General features: G+C 41.6%; 3 protein-coding genes across 4 annotated transcripts; all 3 read left to right on the plus strand.

Moving 5' to 3' along the window:
• Positions 1-1,313: 1,313 nt before the first annotated feature.
• On the plus strand, positions 1,314-8,661 carry LOC136551017 (AUGMIN subunit 3-like). Its single transcript, XM_066542616.1, has 18 exons — positions 1,314-1,550; positions 2,148-2,184; positions 2,388-2,491; positions 2,919-3,114; positions 3,614-3,680; positions 3,901-4,004; positions 4,649-4,688; positions 5,029-5,083; positions 5,736-5,867; positions 6,063-6,132; positions 6,790-6,847; positions 6,947-7,002; positions 7,086-7,241; positions 7,348-7,459; positions 7,566-7,707; positions 7,861-7,936; positions 8,020-8,115; positions 8,243-8,661. Exons 1-18 carry the CDS (start codon positions 1,372-1,374, stop codon positions 8,369-8,371), a joined length of 1,809 nt encoding a protein of 602 aa, XP_066398713.1. The 5' UTR covers positions 1,314-1,371; the 3' UTR covers positions 8,372-8,661.
• Positions 8,662-10,414: 1,753 nt separating this feature from the next.
• LOC136548111 (uncharacterized) lies at positions 10,415-12,983 on the plus strand. Its single transcript, XM_066539747.1, has 5 exons — positions 10,415-10,477; positions 11,557-11,626; positions 11,709-11,757; positions 11,889-12,012; positions 12,824-12,983. The coding sequence occupies exons 1-5, from the start codon at positions 10,415-10,417 to the stop codon at positions 12,866-12,868; spliced, it is 351 nt and encodes a 116-aa protein (XP_066395844.1). The 3' UTR covers positions 12,869-12,983.
• Positions 12,984-13,315: 332 nt separating this feature from the next.
• LOC136551018 (uncharacterized) lies at positions 13,316-16,029 on the plus strand. 2 transcript variants are annotated; one of them, XM_066542618.1, is made up of 4 exons: positions 13,316-13,528; positions 13,622-13,815; positions 14,885-15,753; positions 15,943-16,029. In XM_066542618.1, the coding sequence occupies exons 1-3, from the start codon at positions 13,426-13,428 to the stop codon at positions 15,005-15,007; spliced, it is 420 nt and encodes a 139-aa protein (XP_066398715.1). In that variant the 5' UTR covers positions 13,316-13,425; the 3' UTR covers positions 15,008-15,753; positions 15,943-16,029. The 2 variants fall into 2 exon arrangements, with proteins under 2 accessions (XP_066398715.1, XP_066398714.1); XM_066542617.1 differs by having other exon boundaries at positions 15,889-16,024.
• The last annotated feature ends 2,144 nt before the right edge of the window (positions 16,030-18,173 follow it).

Here is an 18,173-nt window from a genome sequence, read left to right on the forward strand (position 1 = left end):
AAGGCGGGGTGAGAAGCCTGGCATCCCACATCCAATCGTGGCCATCGGATTTGGGTTAGGTGTTTTATTAGCCCTTGATTTTAATGGAGATGAATTTTTGTGTGTAATTTTGTGGGTGCATGTGGGGGTACGACCCCGGATACCCACGACAGACTATATGGGTTGCGCTGCCAGAGGCGGTCCAGCTCATAAGACGAAGATTTACGGTGCACGGTATTGCTCGGCGCGTACCGCAAGACATCAAGGGCGATATCCTGAAGATGCGACGAGATCTGTTAGGATATGCTCGATCCCGTGATTTATGTAATCTGTTATTACTTACCGGTTATCTCCTAGATCTAACCGACTTATAACCCTACCCCTGGCTATATAAGGCGAGTAGGGGACCCCTCAAAACACACGCAAATATCATACGATAGCCAATATAAACTGACAGATCACAGGAGTAGGGTATTACGTCGTGCTGACGGCCCGAACATGTCTAACTCTTGTGTCTCTGTTGCCTTCTTGTTCTCGATTACGCGCACCTCTGACAATCAATCTACCTTCGTGGGATACCCCTCGGAGGACTGCCGACGATATTCTGTCTACAATTAGCGCGCCAGGTAGGAGTATGTGTGCTATTTCTATACTTAAAAATAGTTTTAAATAAACTCAAGCCAACAGAGCGAAGAGCTTTGCGTTTAAGCTACTACCTCTCTCCCTCTGCGAAGTGCTTGAAGCACCGAGCGTTTCAGACTTTCAGTGGCGTCGTCGACCATGAGGCAGCTAGCTCGTCGCAGCAGCTGTCATTCTAACATTGTGTACTTAATAAAAAGCTAAGCATGTGTTTGATAGAGGGTAGGAGTGGGTAGGTTGGGTCGAACCTCTTTTTCAGAGTGTTTGGTTTGGAGTTTGGGGTTATGTTCATCCCAGGAAAAAATATTTCCAATAGACGTGGGTTCATCCGATTCCACTTCTATATTATTATTATGTATTTTAATATAAAAGGCTAAAATTGCTCCTCATAGGTGTCATTCATTGAAAACAAAGACATTATAGCCAAAAAAAAAATACACCCTCCATTTTAATTATAAGTCATTTTGATTTTTTTTATGTTTATTTTGCTGTCTACGTACATAGCAAAATGAACGTAAAAAAAAATTAAAACAACTTATAATTTTGAAACGGACTATTCGATTGATCCACAATCGTATCTGTAGGGTCCATGTGTCAGAGGGAGACCGCCTAGGCAGCCCGTGGAAACGTATCTCGTCAACGGTCAACACCCCGGCACCAGGGCCCGCCACCCCCACCCCTTTGCAAACTTCCATCCGACCCCTCCATTTCCCCCACGCGTCCCCACTCGGCCCCAACGCCGCCGCGCCGGCGATGAGCGCGAAGCAGCTCCGCGACGCCCTGGCCGCCGCGGGGTTCGACGGCGACGACCCCCTCGACGCAGAGAGCCTCGAGTGGGCGTTTCTCCAGGGGGAGGACTCCCGCCGGATGCTCGCGTGGGTCTGCGCCCGGCTCCGCCCCGGCAACGTCCTCTCCGCCACCGACCTCGAGCTGTACGGACCGATCCCCGCCGAAACCCTCGCGCCTTCGTTAATTCCATGATATGATATGATCGCAGTTGAATGCGCGGTGCGCGGGGGGATTTTTTTTTGGTTGCGAAATTAGCCTGGGCCCTGGGGACTGAATTGGCGGAGACGGGGCTTCCAGATTTCGGGTGTGCGATGCGGGAGGTATTAGGGCGTGGCTGGGCTTTGGTTTAGAATTTTGAATAGGTCGAAATTGGCTTCACGAATTGTTGGTTACGTTGCAAAAATGCTTGGAGGGAGTATGATGTGAAACTTGGGGAAGTGACGGGCTTGCATGAGAAGGCTCACACACTTTGCATATGCATGCTTTGATAACCGTGCATGATTAAGCTAAAGCGGATCTAGCAGAAAGGGATTGCTGGAATTTGTCCGTAGTGAAGCATACTAAGTGCTACGATGTGATGGCATAACTTATAACGAGCACTCTAAAAAAAAAACTTATAACGAGCAAAGTTGCGCGTGAAAGTATTAAACGAAAACATCATTTTGCTATTGAATCATTCATTGTTTAGTTTGTAATGGCTCTCAGGCTAATACCTGCTGCAACTGTTGCATGAACCGCAGGTACGAGCAGCTTGAAATGGAAGGCAAGTTATTGGAGGTATGCATATTTTGGTTTCATTTTTTTGGGTTATTTCATAAGTCACTTGCATTGTGAATTATATGTTATGATATGAGTAGCGAGATCCATTAAAACCATTGTAGATAGTAGATTCAGACGCCCGTGCATTGCTTTCATTTAACTCAAACTGTTAGCTCTATAAAGCGAGACATGCCCGCTCCTGATTTGGTTGCCATTTTCAGGGGGAAGATTTGGATTTTGCTTTTGATCGTATTTCGGCTTTCTCAGACAATGGGGAGAATCAGGAATACAAATTCTTGACGGACGAAAGTCTTGAAGACATCCGGTAGGCTGTCTCATTCGTTATAGGAATTGACGAGCTACCGTTATGTCCTGCTTCTTAGAGCTGCACTTTCCTTACAACCCTTGCAAATATACCCAATATAGCTTTTCTTATAAGAAATTGTTCTGCTCTGGTTTTGTCTTTCTTTTTTTTCCTGGAGTTTTACCTGCATGAGTATGTTGTTTCGAGGTACCTCTCGTTCATTTCGTTTTGCACATGATATACGATGAATTGATGCCTAAGTTCCTAACTTAGGCAATGGTTGAGTATTTGACTCTTAACATAACGAGTCTGACCTTGCTTGGATATCAGACAGTTTAGTGGGTCATATAGTGTAGTGTGACAAGGTTTGCTATGTTAGAAGATGCTTATCTTGTTAGCAGTTTGTTTTGATCTCTCCATTTATGGATGATTTTCTTTATTCTTCTAGTGAGTCAAAGCTTGCTTTTAGAGCTGAAGTTTCTGATTTGGAAAAGCAGCTTGCTTCTCTGGAGTGGAAGCTTGATATACTTACAGCACAAGCTACCACCATTAACCAGGGAAAGAAGTTCCGCTCATCTGCTAATACTAGAGCTAATGGACAACTTACTGGCTTAGATGAGATATTTGCTAAGAGAAGTTTAGAGGTAACGTTCCTTGGCTTTGTCCAAAGTAAGTAAACCATACTACTATGCTACCCAATCCGTACCTAATTTCATTAGATGTTACTGGGATCTCTGTTGCATATCATACCACAGTAATCATATCTGGCTTAGAACCTGTCATCCATTGCCTGCTCTATAATCATGGAAACATTGCAATCTGTGTTGATTATCCATGTAACATTCCTAGGCTAGTATTTTGCGATTTTCTGAGGGCTGAGGACTATTTCTATCCACTAAAAAACAGGCTATCTTGATAGGTGCTGACAAATAACAGGGTTTATTGGTCTGTTTGGTCCACAGGTTATTTATCCATTTTGTGTAGTTTTCTTTTGATGTTGTTTTATGTCAGTTCCTAACTAGTTGAACCCAAGTTTATGCTTCTTTCTGACATGTTCTATTCTTTCCTATAGAATTCATTCTAGCAATTAACAAGAGAAGACTTTGCTCTCTGTTCTGACTTTTTTTTAGAACTCTCTGATAGATGAATGCAATACTTGGAAAACTTACTGCAACCACGCAGGAGTTGTCTTACTATCACTCAGAAGCTGGTATTCTTCTTTCTCTTAACATGTACAATGCAAATAATTTCATCCGATTGCATTTGATGACATGCATTAATCACCTGGTACTTCCATTTTGACTTGTATTGTATATACATGCAAATGTGGTCATTGTCTAGTGCCACAGCTTGTCATATATAAGTGTATATTGGCTGATGTTTAAATTCTTGTCAATCTTTTGAATGCACAGCATTTTTTTTCCTTGCAGATATCAGGGTCTACCTATCATACTGTGACTTCCAGCCTTATGTGAGAAGTGCCCTGGTTTGTACCAAGGAACTAAACAAATGGTTCTCTAAGAAGTTTGAGAAGGTGTTTTTGCTTTCATGATCTTGCCATTCCTATATTAACTGGATTTTATGTTTAGAAACTTGAATTTACGATTAAAAGAAAATCCTATTTGACCATACGCATACAATGGATACTGATCTACATGATCTGGTGCATATGTGAAGCTATTGAAGCTGGAACAACTATGTGCTCCAGCCCATATTTTGATTGCTATTAAAATGAATTCTAAGTTCATTTTTTTCAAGTAATTATTTTTTTAAAGGCATTCATATTTTTACTAAATAGTCTATTGTAAATATTATATTGTCATTTTGTTCAAAAAACTATATTATATACTGTTGTTTCTCTCGAACGACGCAAGAGAACTGTGTGTCATTCCATTAAGTAAAGAAAAAAAGAACCAAAGGAGAGGCAGAGCATATATTATATATTGTCATTCTGCAATAGTTTCCTGCACTATTATAGTATATGCAAATAACAAATAAGTTTAATGGGAAACTACAATAGATTTTATTTTGAGTGGAAACGACTATAATAGATTATCACCTTATAAACAAATTACTGGTATTATATCTAGAGTAAACTAAATTATCGACAAATTTGCTTTTAGTTTGAATAATTTTGCCACCTGCTTGCTGACCAAACTTTTCTTGGCGGTATGGTAGGGACCACTCCAACTTGTTGTTCAAGATGACAAGTTAAGAGGTGAGTCTAGCTCCAGTCTCATAGTCTTTATTTTGCCAGCAGGAGCAGCTGAAGTTATTGATGTTTATCGTTTATTTTCATTTCACAGTTACCTTCTAAAATTTGGGCAAATCCTATTGCTTCATGTCTTCTATTTGTGAATCCTTTTTGCATACTGCACTCTGTAGATTTCCTTAGCAGTCATACTGTATGCATCTCAATTACATTTAGACTTGGATTTGGTCTTCAACATGAAATCATGCCTAGTAATTCATATTCCCATGTTCCTTCACATGTGGTTTAACAATTTATGCCAAAGTGGTATTAGGCCATTAAGCAATTTATCCTCCCTTCTGCGCAGGAGATTCAGTAAACTCCCACCATTTTGTTGTCGAACTGAGCCGAATTAACTCCATGTAAGTACTTTTTGGTCTGTCAATGTGGAAATTTTTGGATTACTACAGATCATTGCACCTTCATTTTTCTTTTGAAATGTCTTATTTTTTTTACCATCAGAAAAGTTGCGCAGTATTACTGCCAGGGCTTCTCCTGCTTCCGCCGAAGGATAAATTCTGATGAATCTTAGTTTTGGCAGATGGTGTTGATAGGAAATCAATTTAAAGTTTAATTAGCTTCATCTTTTACAGGGAACAAGTGGTATTTAGTTGAGTTTTGGAAGGAATTTTCGCATTGAATTCAGCTTATTAGTTTGTTTTCTTCAGCTTGACATTAACCTCAAACATCTCTGTGTAGTTAGTTTGGCTACTGGTAGGGTGCCATCTATTTCTGGCTTCCCCTATATTCTATATAATCCACCACCCCAGTTAACCCTGTCGCTACTAGTTTCATCACTTCACTGGAAAACTCACAAATAAACTATGCCACAATAAAATATACTTGCTTTTTTTCACGACATTACCTCGGAATCTGGATTTTTTTTGTTGATCTTTTAAGATGTACAGTTTTTATCTTTTATATGCATATACTTTATTGTTATCATCTAAGTAATGTCGTGTCTCTTTTCTTCTGAGGGGGATTGCTATTCTGATGCTGCTCATTTGTTGACAGATTTGCTAAAAGTAAGAGACAGTACATAGAAGCACAAGTGGAACATGCTAAAGAAGAGGCTATACTATCAGTTCTGAGAACTCAGTTGGCATCCCAACAGTCATATATTCATCAGGATAGCCATTCTCTAAGGTATGCAGGATATGCTTAATGCCAGATTGACAGCTAGTGGAGCATGATTAGTTGCTTTTGAAAGTTTAACTATAGTGCAGCAGCATGACATTATCCTGTTTGGTTTCTTTGAATTTGAACATGAACAAGTGGTCCACTGGCATTTCTCTTATCACTAATATGTCTGATTTGTGGTTTCACTTGTTTCATATTCAGGAGGAAAAACGCCGAACTTGCTGAAGAGCTTAAAGATCTTTCCCATCATGCGCAGAAATACTTATCTGAGGTAATTTTGTTACAAGATTTTTTTTTTTCATTGATAGAACATGAGCACCCTAAGAAAGGTTTCTCTATGATCTCAATGGATGATGTGGAGTTGCTAGGTTACATTACTTGAAACCTTGGTTTAATTTATTTGCCTGTCAAGTGTCATGCACTCAAAGATTTTTCAACAATCTCCTAGCCATATAACTCGTTCTATCAAGAACTCATTCCTGTTTTAGCTGAATTGAATGATCAAACAGTAAAGGGCGTACCCAGTGTAGAGAGCTCCCGCTTTGTGCGGGGTCTGGGAAAGAGTGTCAGTGGCAAGCCTTACCCTCGCCCAAACAGTATTGAAGCGAAAGGTTTTCCAAAAAATGAAACTAACAATCACATACTTGTTCAAAATCATTTTCATGTTTTGAATGTTGTGTTCTACTGTTCTTCATCCTCAACTCCAATACATAGTTTTGAGATATAGTTACTAGATGCTCTGTTGTTCATAGCTTATCTTTTTCTGAGTCAATTTCTGGCGTCTTTATCATCCATGTAGCTGTCCTACTGTACTTTACCTGGGTGAGTTCCAATTGTTTTCTGGTGGTGTACAAAGTTAATGTCTGTATTAATCATTGTTTCTTTGCACTATTGACTTCCTTATCTTTATGTGTTGCCCTTTATTCAGACTGTTACAGGCCTGTGTGCAGACCTTGCTCAGCTTTCAGGTGCAAATATTTTGGAAGGTGTGATCTTCATGACACTATAAATATATATACGTTTTCTTTTTGCATTCTCGAGTGAATAGTATGGCATGTTGTAACTATGATTTCATGACCTTCTAGGAGATCACAATTTAAAGCTTCTGCGCCAGGAATGCTATATAAGTCATCAGAAGAAGGTACCTTATGAGTTTGACAATTGTTTGTAGCAACACATCTTTTTACCCAATAAGTGGTCATGTAGACACTTTATTTCTTGCAGTTCATCAATCATCTGGTCAATCAACTTGCTGCTGATCTGTTTCTGAAGATAACCTGCCAGCTTGAAGAACAGATAAAAATATCGAGTGCCTACTCATTTCTTAAAGCTGTAGAATTGGAATTGCAGGGCTACTTCTCAGCTGTTGATGACCGCCTGGCATTGTTGCTGAGTTTTATCCATTAAGTTCAGCATATTATTTAGCTTCTTATCATTTTTCACTTGTGTTCTTACAAAATAGAGTATCTACATCATGGATATATAGGGCCGGTATCATTTAATTGATCAAGCAGCATCTGAAATGTTTGAAGAGGGATCAGTTGACAACAGCGATTCTTATCTTCATGCTGTGAGGGATATCCTTAGCAGTCACTCAAGTAAGCTGGCTCTGCTTACAATTCCTATATCCACCACTAGTTGGGATGTTTTTTTTTTTAACTATTAAGCTGGAATAATCCATTCATCTTTTAAATTTTTTTGTAGGTTCCCAAGCAATGTCACCAGAATATGTTTCATCATATGGTTTGATCGAGCAGATAACAGAGCTGCAAGATGAGCTCCAGTACCTTCAGCATGAGGCTGAAAATGTTCTTCCACGTGAGCGAGGAAGATGCACTGATGAACTGTGAGTTGTCCTAGCTAATTGTGCCTTGCGATTCCCCCCAGTATCAAGACGACAAATGCGTCACAGCTGAACTTGACATTAACAAACCCCTACTGCTCGAATAATATGTTAGCCCCTTGGTCTGATCATCCCATACTTTTTTACCTCTGGCAGATGCAGGATTATCCAAACACTGGAGCAAATTCTCGCTGTGCCCTTTTCTGATGAGCAACCAAAGCTTACACCATGGGTACGTTGCTCTCATCCCTCGGTCCTCTTTTTATTTCATATATGCTGTCACGAGTGGACTTCACCATTTTTTTTCTACTGCAGCCACTGGCGCAATCACTTGAAGACCTTGAAATGGTCAGCCAGCAAGTCTCTGCTTCCCTTAGTGAAGTGACAGTAGCTCGAGACGAAAAGGCCGAGGTACTCTTTAACATTTGGGCATTTGACTTTTGCACTCTTTGTTACGTACAATCTTGGGTTCAGAACCCTTCACGTCTTTCCCTGAGTTCGCTTAAAGTTGCTAGCTATATTTACGAATGTTCTGCAGATGTTGAAACAGCCTTCACGCAACGCGCAGCAGGAAAGGCAGGTGTTCTCAGATTTCTTCTGCCAGCCAAAACGACTCGTGAATCGAGTGGAAGAGCTGCTTTCCCGCTTTAGAGCTCTACCTGAGTAGTGTCCATTTCATTTGCCAAGATGGGTGGAGGAACCCTTGGTCCTCTGATTTTCAAACTGGCACCGTATCTCATTGCCTATTCATTTGTTTTTCTCGGATTTGGGCGATTGGAAGTGGAGTCGTGCAATGGTATATCCTCACTCATCAGGCTTTTGCATCTATTCAAAAGCATGCGGCACAGTTCTACTGAGATAAGACATTGTTTATGGTCTGCCCGGCCCGGCCCATTCCATATGGCAAATTAAGTTTGCACAATTATGTTGTTTTTCCTCCTCAGTAAAAAAACATAAATCTCGTTTTTGAGTAGCCAACTAATCTTAAATTTGTCTATATTTATAGAAAATAGTATCAATATCTGTATATCCAAATAGGTTTGTTATAAAATATATTTTATGATTAATTAATCTAATGATACTTGCATATCATAAATGTTAGTTTTTGTATACATATTTGGTCGATTTACTCCTAAAAGGTGAGATTTACGTTGTTTTTTGGAATGGAGGGAGCACCACTATTACTTTATGCTTAGGCTATCTTCAACAACCGTTACCCAAAATACAAGACTCATTTCATGTTTGGGTAGTGCTACAGGCAAATGGTTCAATATCTATTTTTGGTCTTCTTCAACAATAAGACTCAAAAGAGAACCCTATCTGTAAATATGTCTCCAAAAGAGAGGATATTTATATTTGGGTTATACTTCTCCTGACACTCAAAATGGGTCTTTCATATAGGTACCCTATTAGAGACAGTAGGTATTGTGTTGAAGATCTATTTTAGATATAAAGGAAAAAGTCTACTTAACCCCCCACCTTTCATACTTGGTCTACTTCATCCCCCAACTATGAAACCGTCTGTTTTACCCCCTAAACTTTCCAGAACTGTTTATTTTACCCCTGGGTGGTTTTCAGCGGCGGTTTGCTACAGTAACAGTGGGTTTGATACAGTGCCGGTGGTTTTGAATTTTTTTTTATTTATTTCCGGTGACTTTTTGAAAAATCATAGTGAATCATAGAAAAATCATAAAATGAAAAATCTAATTTTATTGGACTCCACATGAGTAGATCTACACAGTGAATATATAATACGGTATGCTTTAGTACAATTTTTTTTTAGCTTTAGATTAATTGGAAAATCCAATTTTTTCTGTAATTAATTAGATTTTATCTATAACTAGTGTTCGCCTACACGGCCGTGTAGACCGATTACTCGGCGTGTAATCGCTACTCGATAGCCGAACGTGCAGTTTAGGCCATAAACGGTAGGTTACACGGAATCGCCGTGTAAACGGTAAAAAACGGTCGTGTAATCGGTCTACACGGCCGTGTAGGCAAACACTGGGTAATATTTTGAAAATAATTTATCTATGTTATTTTCAAAATATTACAAATGTTTATGATGTGTAATAAGTACCATTAGATTAGTTGTGGAATATACTTTTATAATAAAATTATTTGAATATACAAATATTATCTATGTTATAGGAGAATATACACAGGTTATTATAGTTATTTTTACAAATAAAGTAAAAACGAGTAATCCGTGTAAAACCGTGTACACGCCGTGTACACGGTCTAAACGCTACACGAGACCTCGCCGACTGTCTACCGTTTAGGAAAATATTGTCTATAATTAAGTTATACATAGTCCAATAAGTACGAAATTTTTACTATAGTTCAAGCATACAATAATTAGCGTACCATAAAAATTTCACCACAATTGGACCATAGAAGCTGCAGCTATGAATTATTCCAATTAATTACAGACAAAATTAGATTTTTCAATTAATCTAAAGCTACAAAAAAAAATTGTACTAAAACATACCGTATTATATATTCACTGTGTAGATCTACTCATGTGGATTTCAATAAAATTAGATTTTTTATTTTATGATTTTTCTATGATTTACTATGATTTTTCAAAAATTTATCGAAAAAAATAAAAATTCAAAACACACGCACTGTACTGCAAGTGCAAGCCTACAACCTGACGCAGCAGTGCGCTAGCGCCAGGTGCCGTGCTGCCGGCCGCAGCGCCGCGCCCATGGGCCAGGTGCGGCCGGGCGAGTCAGCAGGCCAGGAAACCGCCCGGGAGGGCCAGGGGCCAGTTTGGTTGCCAATTTTTTTGGCAAAACGACACTGTAGCGTTTTCGTTGTTATTTGACAATTAGTGTCCAATATAGTTTAATTAGGCTTAAAACATTCGTCTCATGGATTTCGTCTAAACTGTGTAATTAGTTTTATTTTTTATTTATTTTTAATGCTTCATGCATACATCTACAGATTTGATGTGACGGAAAATCTTAAAAAATTTAGTATTTTAGAAGGGAACTAAATAGGGCCCAGGTCTCCTCACGGGAACGGGAGAGCACGAGTCCGGCCGACGGCACGCCGCCTGCTCGCCTACCTGCCGCTCACGCCACGCGCGGCGCGGCCGCAGCTCGCCGGCGTGCCGTGCCCCACTGGCCCGCTGACCAATGTGGAACAATTAATTGGTCGCTGCTGTCGATTGCCCTGCGTGCGGCTTGGTTTCCTCTAGACTGTGGTAGTTTCATTTCCTCTTAAGTTTTAGGCCGAGGATAAACAAAGATTTCCTGTTCCCTGCAAACAAGTGCTGTACCCTTTAGGGCAGTCCCAACGGTGTATTGATGATGGTTTCTATCCTCATTAAATGACTTGCCACATAGGTAAAATACTGATATGTCAACGTAGTTAATGAAGGAAGAGAGCAAAAATCATTAGAAATGGTTTCCTCATGAAGAAACCAGGTCTTCTCTTGACCCAATGCACTAAGAAACCATGAAATCGCTATTGGGGAGAAACCACCAGTTTCTAGGGAGCTCGTGCCGCACTTCCATTGAAGGAAGAAGATAGAGTTGGGAGAGAGAAAGAGAAAATAATTATTACTCATAGAAACATAGGTTGGAAAGCAGTACTTTTTTGATGCGGTATTCTATGTTATAGAAACTACTAGTTTCTTTCATTGGGACTGCCCTTACCATTTTTTTTAAAGGAATACTGTACTCCTTACCATTGAAACTTCAAACGGACAGATAGCTTCCATTTACCGTATTTGTGAGCATGTAAGCTGTAAATAAAGCCCAACCTAACCCACGACTCTGCTTATTGCTTCACGCTGCATTTGCCTCCCAACATGATGGTTATGACTTATGACTTTAATTACAGGATAGGGAAGCCAAGAAAGCGTTCAGGAAGTATCTTGAATCCAGCGGCGCGCTCGATACCCTCACGAAAGGTTTGTGTTCCATCCACTGTGTGCCGCTGTAAATCACTAGAGCTATGTAACTCGCTAGTTATATCTTCATCTCGCTGTGCAGTTCTTGTTGCGTTGTATGAGGAGAACGATAAGCCTTCATCTGCGGTCGAGTAAGTTGACTCATGTATATCTACTAGCGACTGAGATTTCCTTTTGCTTTTTTCGTTCACGAAATGGCAATCTTGGTTCAGTGATCCTAAGCATTTTTCCTGTACCTTCTAACATGCTTGTATACCCTTAGATTTGTTCAGCAGAAGCTGGGTGGGCCATCAATTTCTGACTATGAAAAGCTCAAGGCAGAGAAGTTGGATTTGCAATTGAAGTATGATAAGCTTTTAGAAACCCAAAAGGAAACATGCAGACAGGTATACAATGTTACTGTGTTGGCAATGTACACTACTCTGTCTGTTTACATGGCATATTTAATGTTCAGTAGCATTTAGTGTTACAACTTTCACCAAACTTTTGTATGGGGATATAGATCTCCACGGAAATGTCATGTATGATTAATAAGAAGTGTTAATTGTTAGTCTTAAAGCTTACTGCTTATTTGAAGTAATTCTACTTATTTGATGTTGAAACTCTTGCACTCCAATAATGTACTCATTGCAATAAGTTTGTCTTTAACTTAAGTGCTGGTAATGTTCTGAATTCCACTAGCCTTCATAATGTTCAGCTGTACCCAACTGGATGTGTTTGGATGTATAAATACCAATATACATTAAAAAAACTCTCATTTTCATCACTCTATGATCTGGCAAAAATATTCTGTCCTGTAAGGTACATGTTTCTCTCCTCAAGTCGTCATTCTTGTGTCTTGGTTTTATGCATAAAAAAGTTTAGTTAGACTGAAAGGTAGGTAGAATGTGCGGCATGGAGTTGATATAATAAGCTAGATGGTATTTCTGAACCAGTTTATCCTGTGGATTTCTAGGTTCTAGTTAACTTGCTTGTGTTGTTTCCCCATATGACAGTTAGCATTTTAGACTCGCAAAGTCCTATGCTTTTAGGGAAACAAAGAGATTGTATGTTCTGAGCACAAGATGGCATTCATCTGGAGTTCTGGGCTGCATTTCAGTTATGATTTCACAATTTTGTTGTGAATCCCAAGCAAATTTTGCATATGATTTCAACATAAATGAAACTGGCATTGACCAGTTGTCTCTCATTTTGCAGCTGGAAGAACTTAAGAATATGAAGTACGGTGCACCTTGGAACTGAAACAACGTGTGTTGACATTGTAAATGTGTCATGAAGCATGTACTTTTACACCTCTGTCTGAATTATTGCTAAGCTCTTACTGACTTCATGTATCCGATTTTAGCCATATGGACCCCTTTTGGATATGAAGGCACCCAGCTCACTCCTGGTCCCGGATATTTGATATCAACAATGCAGGATGAAGGATGTGACAACTATCATAGTTGAACCATGAGCAATTGTTTAGCCAGTAAAGAGTGTGGTCTATTGACTTAGACTTGGCATGCCTTGTAAATCAGATTTGAGGCGATTTCAGTGGAAGAGATATGGCGTGCAACGATACGTGTCAAGATTGCTGGGAAATTTCGAATAAAAACATGCTCAAAGAAATATTATTTTGTGAGTAATGCTAAAGGGAGATAATTTTTTTTAGGGGAACTAAAGGGAGATAATAATTGGATTAACTGATCGGTGGGTAATTATTTGAAATCTTCCTCGGTACGGAGCTCGGTAAATGTTATTTTGCAGTTCGGCCCCTCAGTCAGTCAGTCGTTGTATTCCTAGGCCTCCCGCCCGCAATGCCGTCCCCTTCCGCCTCCGCCATCGCCACCCGCTTCGCGGCCCACTGGATAGCTGACGCCCTCGCCGGCGACAAGTCCCTCGAGTTCTCCGTGCTCAAGGGTGAGGCTCCAAACCCTAACCTCCTCCGCCGTTCGCCTGGGCGCTTTCGGTCTCTCACCTGGTCTGCTTTATTGGCTCGTTGGCGGTCTGCAGCGTTGGTGGGCTCCTCGTCGGAGCCCTTCGCGGGCGCCTCGGAGGCCACGCGCGAGCGGGTCGCGCTCCGGTGTCTGCAGGAGGTGTCTTCCGTGATAGCCGCTGGGGCTGAGGCTGCGGCGACGGCGAGGGTGCTTAGGGTTGATGGCGGCGCTCGGTCGTGCGAGGATGTGCTGTTTCGGCTTATCAGAGAGGTGCGTGGTTCATATGCTGGGGTGCGCACTCTCGCGATCCACATTCACCTTCCAATTTTTTGTCAGATAGCGCAGAAGTTTTGTTGAGTGCTTGCATTTGTTTCTGTTCATGTTTGGAAGCATTTCATCCAGGGAATACTGGCAGTGGGTAGTTATTTGTAGCCTCCCTGTTCCTAATTTGGCGTCGCTGCTTTGTTACTTTTGATTGGCCGTTGGTAGAACTGTAGTGGTGGATCCGTTGGGATGGAGCATGGAATATGTCCTGGAAGTAGATTGTTGGCATTGGAGTATTGGGATTGGTATAAATCTGGACAGAAATACAGGATGTCTCGTTGCAAATGTATCTTGCTACAATGTCATTGTCACAACTTGTTGAAAGGAAAAAACAATGTAAACATATTGGGGTTCAATTTTTAGGAATCCCTTCCCATGGTAGCAAGCGGTAGAGTCTTACCGCCTGTGACCGGAAGGTCCCAGGTTCGAGTCGCGGTCTCCTCGCATTGCACAGGTGAGGGTAAGGCTTGCCACTGACACCCTTCCCTGGACCCCGCACAGAGCGGGAGCTCTCTGCACTGGGTACGCCATTCCCATGGTAGCAACATGGATTTGTATTCTGGTGACATGCTCCGAGATATTCCCCAACATTGGCAAAATCCCATAGCTACTTCCTCTTGTTATGCCAATTATGTGTTGCCTTGTCACCAATTATCCTAGAACTGTTATGGCTGTCGTGACATTTCTGTGACTGCTCTGCTCCGTATATGATTGTGAAGTTCTAAGAGATTACTGCATCTCCTTAAGATGGGTGTTTTCCCTAATCTTTTTATTTTTGCAGAAATTCAGTGTTGCCATCAAGCATGGACATTTAGTGTAGAAAATTTCCAATTATGTGCAGAGCCAGCCTATTGGTGCTTCTTTTTCATTAAGTGTGACTTTGAATTTTTCACATTTTGAAAAAGTCATATGATTTTAGTTGTTTTTTTAAGAAGACATGTAGCATTTGATTATTATGAAGCACTTCTCAGTTTCTAGTGTATTTGAGATTTTTGATACATAGTAAAATTTGCAGGTTGGAAGTTCTGGAAAATTGAAGAAGGATTTGCTTCCACCTTTCAGTCAAGACATCCAGGAAACTATATGTACCAAGAAACTTACATTACCAGAAACTTCTTTTCATCTAAAAGGAGTTTAACTGAAAACAAGTTTCTGGTAATGTAAGTTTCTGGTAGAATAATGGAAAAATGAACTTCTAATTTTCTCTTCAGCTAAAAGGAGTTGGCCCATGGATCACATTTATGACCCCACCACAATGGCACTGAACAATGTGACAATGATCAGTCCCTGCACAGCAGCCACGAATATGTAAATATAGAGAAGCCTGTGTTCCCTACAGACAATGCTGAGGTTCAGCAAGTAAATAAGCCCTTGTTTAGTTCCCAACCCAAAACTTTACATCATGTCACATTGAATGTTTGGACACATGCATGGAGTATTAAATATAGACTAAAAAATAATTAATTGCATAGTTTGCGACTAATTTGCGAGACAAATCTTTTAAGCCTAATTAGTTCATAATTTGACAATAAAGTGCTACAGTATGCACGTGTGCTAATGACGTATTAATTAGACTTAATAAATTCGTCTCGTGGTTTACTGACGGATTCTGTAATTTATTTTTTTATTAGTATCCGAATACCCCATGCGGCACTCCCATATAACATTCTATGGGACACCCCAAAACTTTACGTGCTGGATCTAAACAAGGCCTTAGTTGATGGAAGTGAAACAGGAAATCCCCAAAAGGATCCATCTGCACCAACTCCCATTTAATACTATTTCAAGAACTGAGCACATGTGTATTGCAGTTCCAATCCTGTTGCACCAACTGGAAGACGTAGAAAACTCTGTTGGACGGAAGAAGCAGCAGCTTATTTGAGGGTAATCGTTTTTTGGATGTAAATTTTATTGTTGAAACACCATCTTCGGCACTGGCTGTTCTGAGGCCAGGTTTGTAGTATGTAATTATGTGTTGCTTAGCCGTGTGTATTTATACTTTTCACTGTGATGATCCAGGAGGCGATGGCAAAATTCACTCCACAAAATGATGCGCCAATTCTATGGATTCAGATACTAGAATATGGCAGTGATGTGTTTCACAGGACACGGCGGCCATCTGATTTGAGGGTCAAGTGGAGGAACACGAAGAACAAGTGGACGAGCTATTGATGCTGACAATCTTACATATCATGTAGCCATTGTGTCATATTAGACTGCTAACCATATCTTCGTCTCTTTGAGTCCATCTGCAAATCTGATGCCGTCCACATGGAACACTGATGTGGTACTAGTACATAGTGAATGCTAATTCACTGGAAGTAGGAATGGAGGGTTTCTTCTAAGTTCTTACTAGGATGTGTATGCTTGGTAAGAGCGATATATGTAGCATGAATAATCTGTTTGTCTGAAATCAGCCGATTATTATTAAAGTAAAAAGGATAGAAATTCTTCATCCTTGGCTGAAGAGCTCATTGTGTACACTGGGAATAGGAAATATTATGTACACACTGCTTCTCTGCCTTCTGCATAGAATCCTATTTTCATTTTTTTTCCTGTTATACTTGATATATGTGCATTATTCACTTGTGATTGAGCCCTTGTATTTTTCTTTAAAGAAATTAGAAAAGTTTTGCTATGCCTATGGTAATATCTGCACTGTTGAATCTAAGAGAAAATTAGCATGAATTTGCTAATTGCGAAGTGTTGGAGGCCTCAGCTGGATGGCAAAAAATGGTTGAGCCCAAATTTGGATGCGTCCCAAACCTTTACTGCATAGGGCCCGTTCGCTGGTCTGAAACTTGGCTGAAACTGGCTGAAAAACACTGTTCCGGCTGAATTGTTGTGAGAGAAAAACACTGTTCTGGCTGAAAAAAGAAGCCGAACAAGCCATTTTTAAGACAAGCGAACGGGGAGTCAGCTTACCATCCCAGCAAAATCATTTTTAAGACTGCAGAGGTCCGTTTAGACGGTTTAAAATAGCTTAGGTTAGGATGATACTTAAGTTTTGTAAGTTTATCCATGACACTGAAGGTTACAAAAAAATCCCCATTAATATTAGGGAGATTTTGCTCAGTGACACTGCACAAACGTGCAATTTGCTGCTGAACACCGCCAACTCGAAAATTGGTCCAGTACCATTATGAAATTGAGATTCTTTGCTGTAACACATTGCGGCCATTATTTTATTCATTTCTTGTATTCGTGGAGAGAGAAGGTGGGAGAAATAACAATTTTGCCATCGTCTTCAACCTCCGGCTGTTACCGTTCGCACCCTTTCTTCTCCGACGAGGTCTTCCATGACTGGCAATTTCGTTCTTCGTTTTCCAAAATGACATTTTTGCCCTTCTTCAACCTATAGCTGTTCACTGTGGTCGTCTTCCACCTTCAGATGGGCGGCCATGGATGGCCACTTGCACAGGGGGCGGGGCACGCTCTGGCCATGGATGGGGGATAGGGGCGGCTGGGCTCACCGACCGGCGGTAGGAGCCCACGGCGACGACGCTAGGCCATAGGGAGGCGTCACTCGTCTCCGATCCATGAAGGGGCGGCTCCGGCGGTCACTTCGCGCGCATCGAGTGGTTTGAGACGCCCGACGTGGTGCGTGCGGGCGGCCTGCCGATGCAGTACCTGTGGGAGAGCGGCGGGCCGGAGTACCTCGCCGACGTGGGCCGCATCCTCGCCGAGCCGCGGTTCGCGGCCGCAGCAAGGCGGGGGCTGTCGCTGCTCGTGTTCGAGGACGCTTGGCCCATGGACGAGTCGGCGTGGGCCGTGCTTGCGTCGTCCCCGACTCCGCTCGGCGACGGGAGGAAGCTCCTGCTCATGTGCCGCGACGCCGACCTCGCCCGGCTCTGCATGGCGGACCCCGCGGGGGCGGTTTCGAGTCACGGCTGGCAACAGAATCGCGGCGGCTGTGGCGGCTAGGGCGTGCAGCTTGAGCGAAGCAGGTACTGGCGGCGGCACAGAGGGCCAGAGCCCGGGGCCAAGGTGGTCGCTGGTGGCGGCGCTGTAGGGAGCGCCCCGGGGCTTTGCTCCCATGCGGCGCTGGGCAAGGGGCCAAGGTGGCGTGGCTGCTGTTCTCAGGCGTAGAAACAGCGCGGCTGCCAGGCTGGGAAAACGAAGAACGAAATTGTCGGTCATGGAAGACCTCGCCGGAGAAGAAAGGGTGCGAACGGTAACAACCGGAGGTTGAAGACGAGGGCAAAAATGTTATTTCTCCCACCTTCTCTCTCCACAATTACGAGAAATGAATTAAATAATGGCCGCAGTGTGTTACAGCAAAGAATCTCAATTTCATAATGGTA

This window comes from Miscanthus floridulus, chromosome 4 (assembly GCF_019320115.1).
Source record: "Miscanthus floridulus cultivar M001 chromosome 4, ASM1932011v1, whole genome shotgun sequence".
NCBI classification, from domain to species: domain Eukaryota; kingdom Viridiplantae; phylum Streptophyta; class Magnoliopsida; order Poales; family Poaceae; genus Miscanthus; species Miscanthus floridulus.

Bases quoted from the DNA above. Each gene is read 5' to 3' on its own strand.
- LOC136551018 (XM_066542618.1), top strand. From the start codon at position 13,426: ATGCCGTCCCCTTCCGCCTCCGCCATCGCCACCCGCTTCGCGGCCCAC. The intron at 13,529-13,621 runs GTGAGGCTCCAA...GGCGGTCTGCAG, and splicing joins CGAGTTCTCCGTGCTCAAGG to CGTTGGTGGGCTCCTCGTCG. The intron at 13,816-14,884 runs GTGCGTGGTTCA...TAAAATTTGCAG, and splicing joins TGTTTCGGCTTATCAGAGAG to GTTGGAAGTTCTGGAAAATT.
- LOC136548111 (XM_066539747.1), top strand. From the start codon at position 10,415: ATGGGCCAGGTGCGGCCGGGCGAGTCAGCAGGCCAGGAAACCGCCCGG. The intron at 11,758-11,888 runs GTAAGTTGACTC...GTATACCCTTAG, and splicing joins AAGCCTTCATCTGCGGTCGA to ATTTGTTCAGCAGAAGCTGG. The intron at 12,013-12,823 runs GTATACAATGTT...CTCATTTTGCAG, and splicing joins AAAAGGAAACATGCAGACAG to CTGGAAGAACTTAAGAATAT.
- LOC136551017 (XM_066542616.1), top strand. From the start codon at position 1,372: ATGAGCGCGAAGCAGCTCCGCGACGCCCTGGCCGCCGCGGGGTTCGAC. The intron at 2,492-2,918 runs GTAGGCTGTCTC...TTATTCTTCTAG, and splicing joins GAAAGTCTTGAAGACATCCG to TGAGTCAAAGCTTGCTTTTA. The intron at 5,868-6,062 runs GTATGCAGGATA...TTTCATATTCAG, and splicing joins CAGGATAGCCATTCTCTAAG to GAGGAAAAACGCCGAACTTG.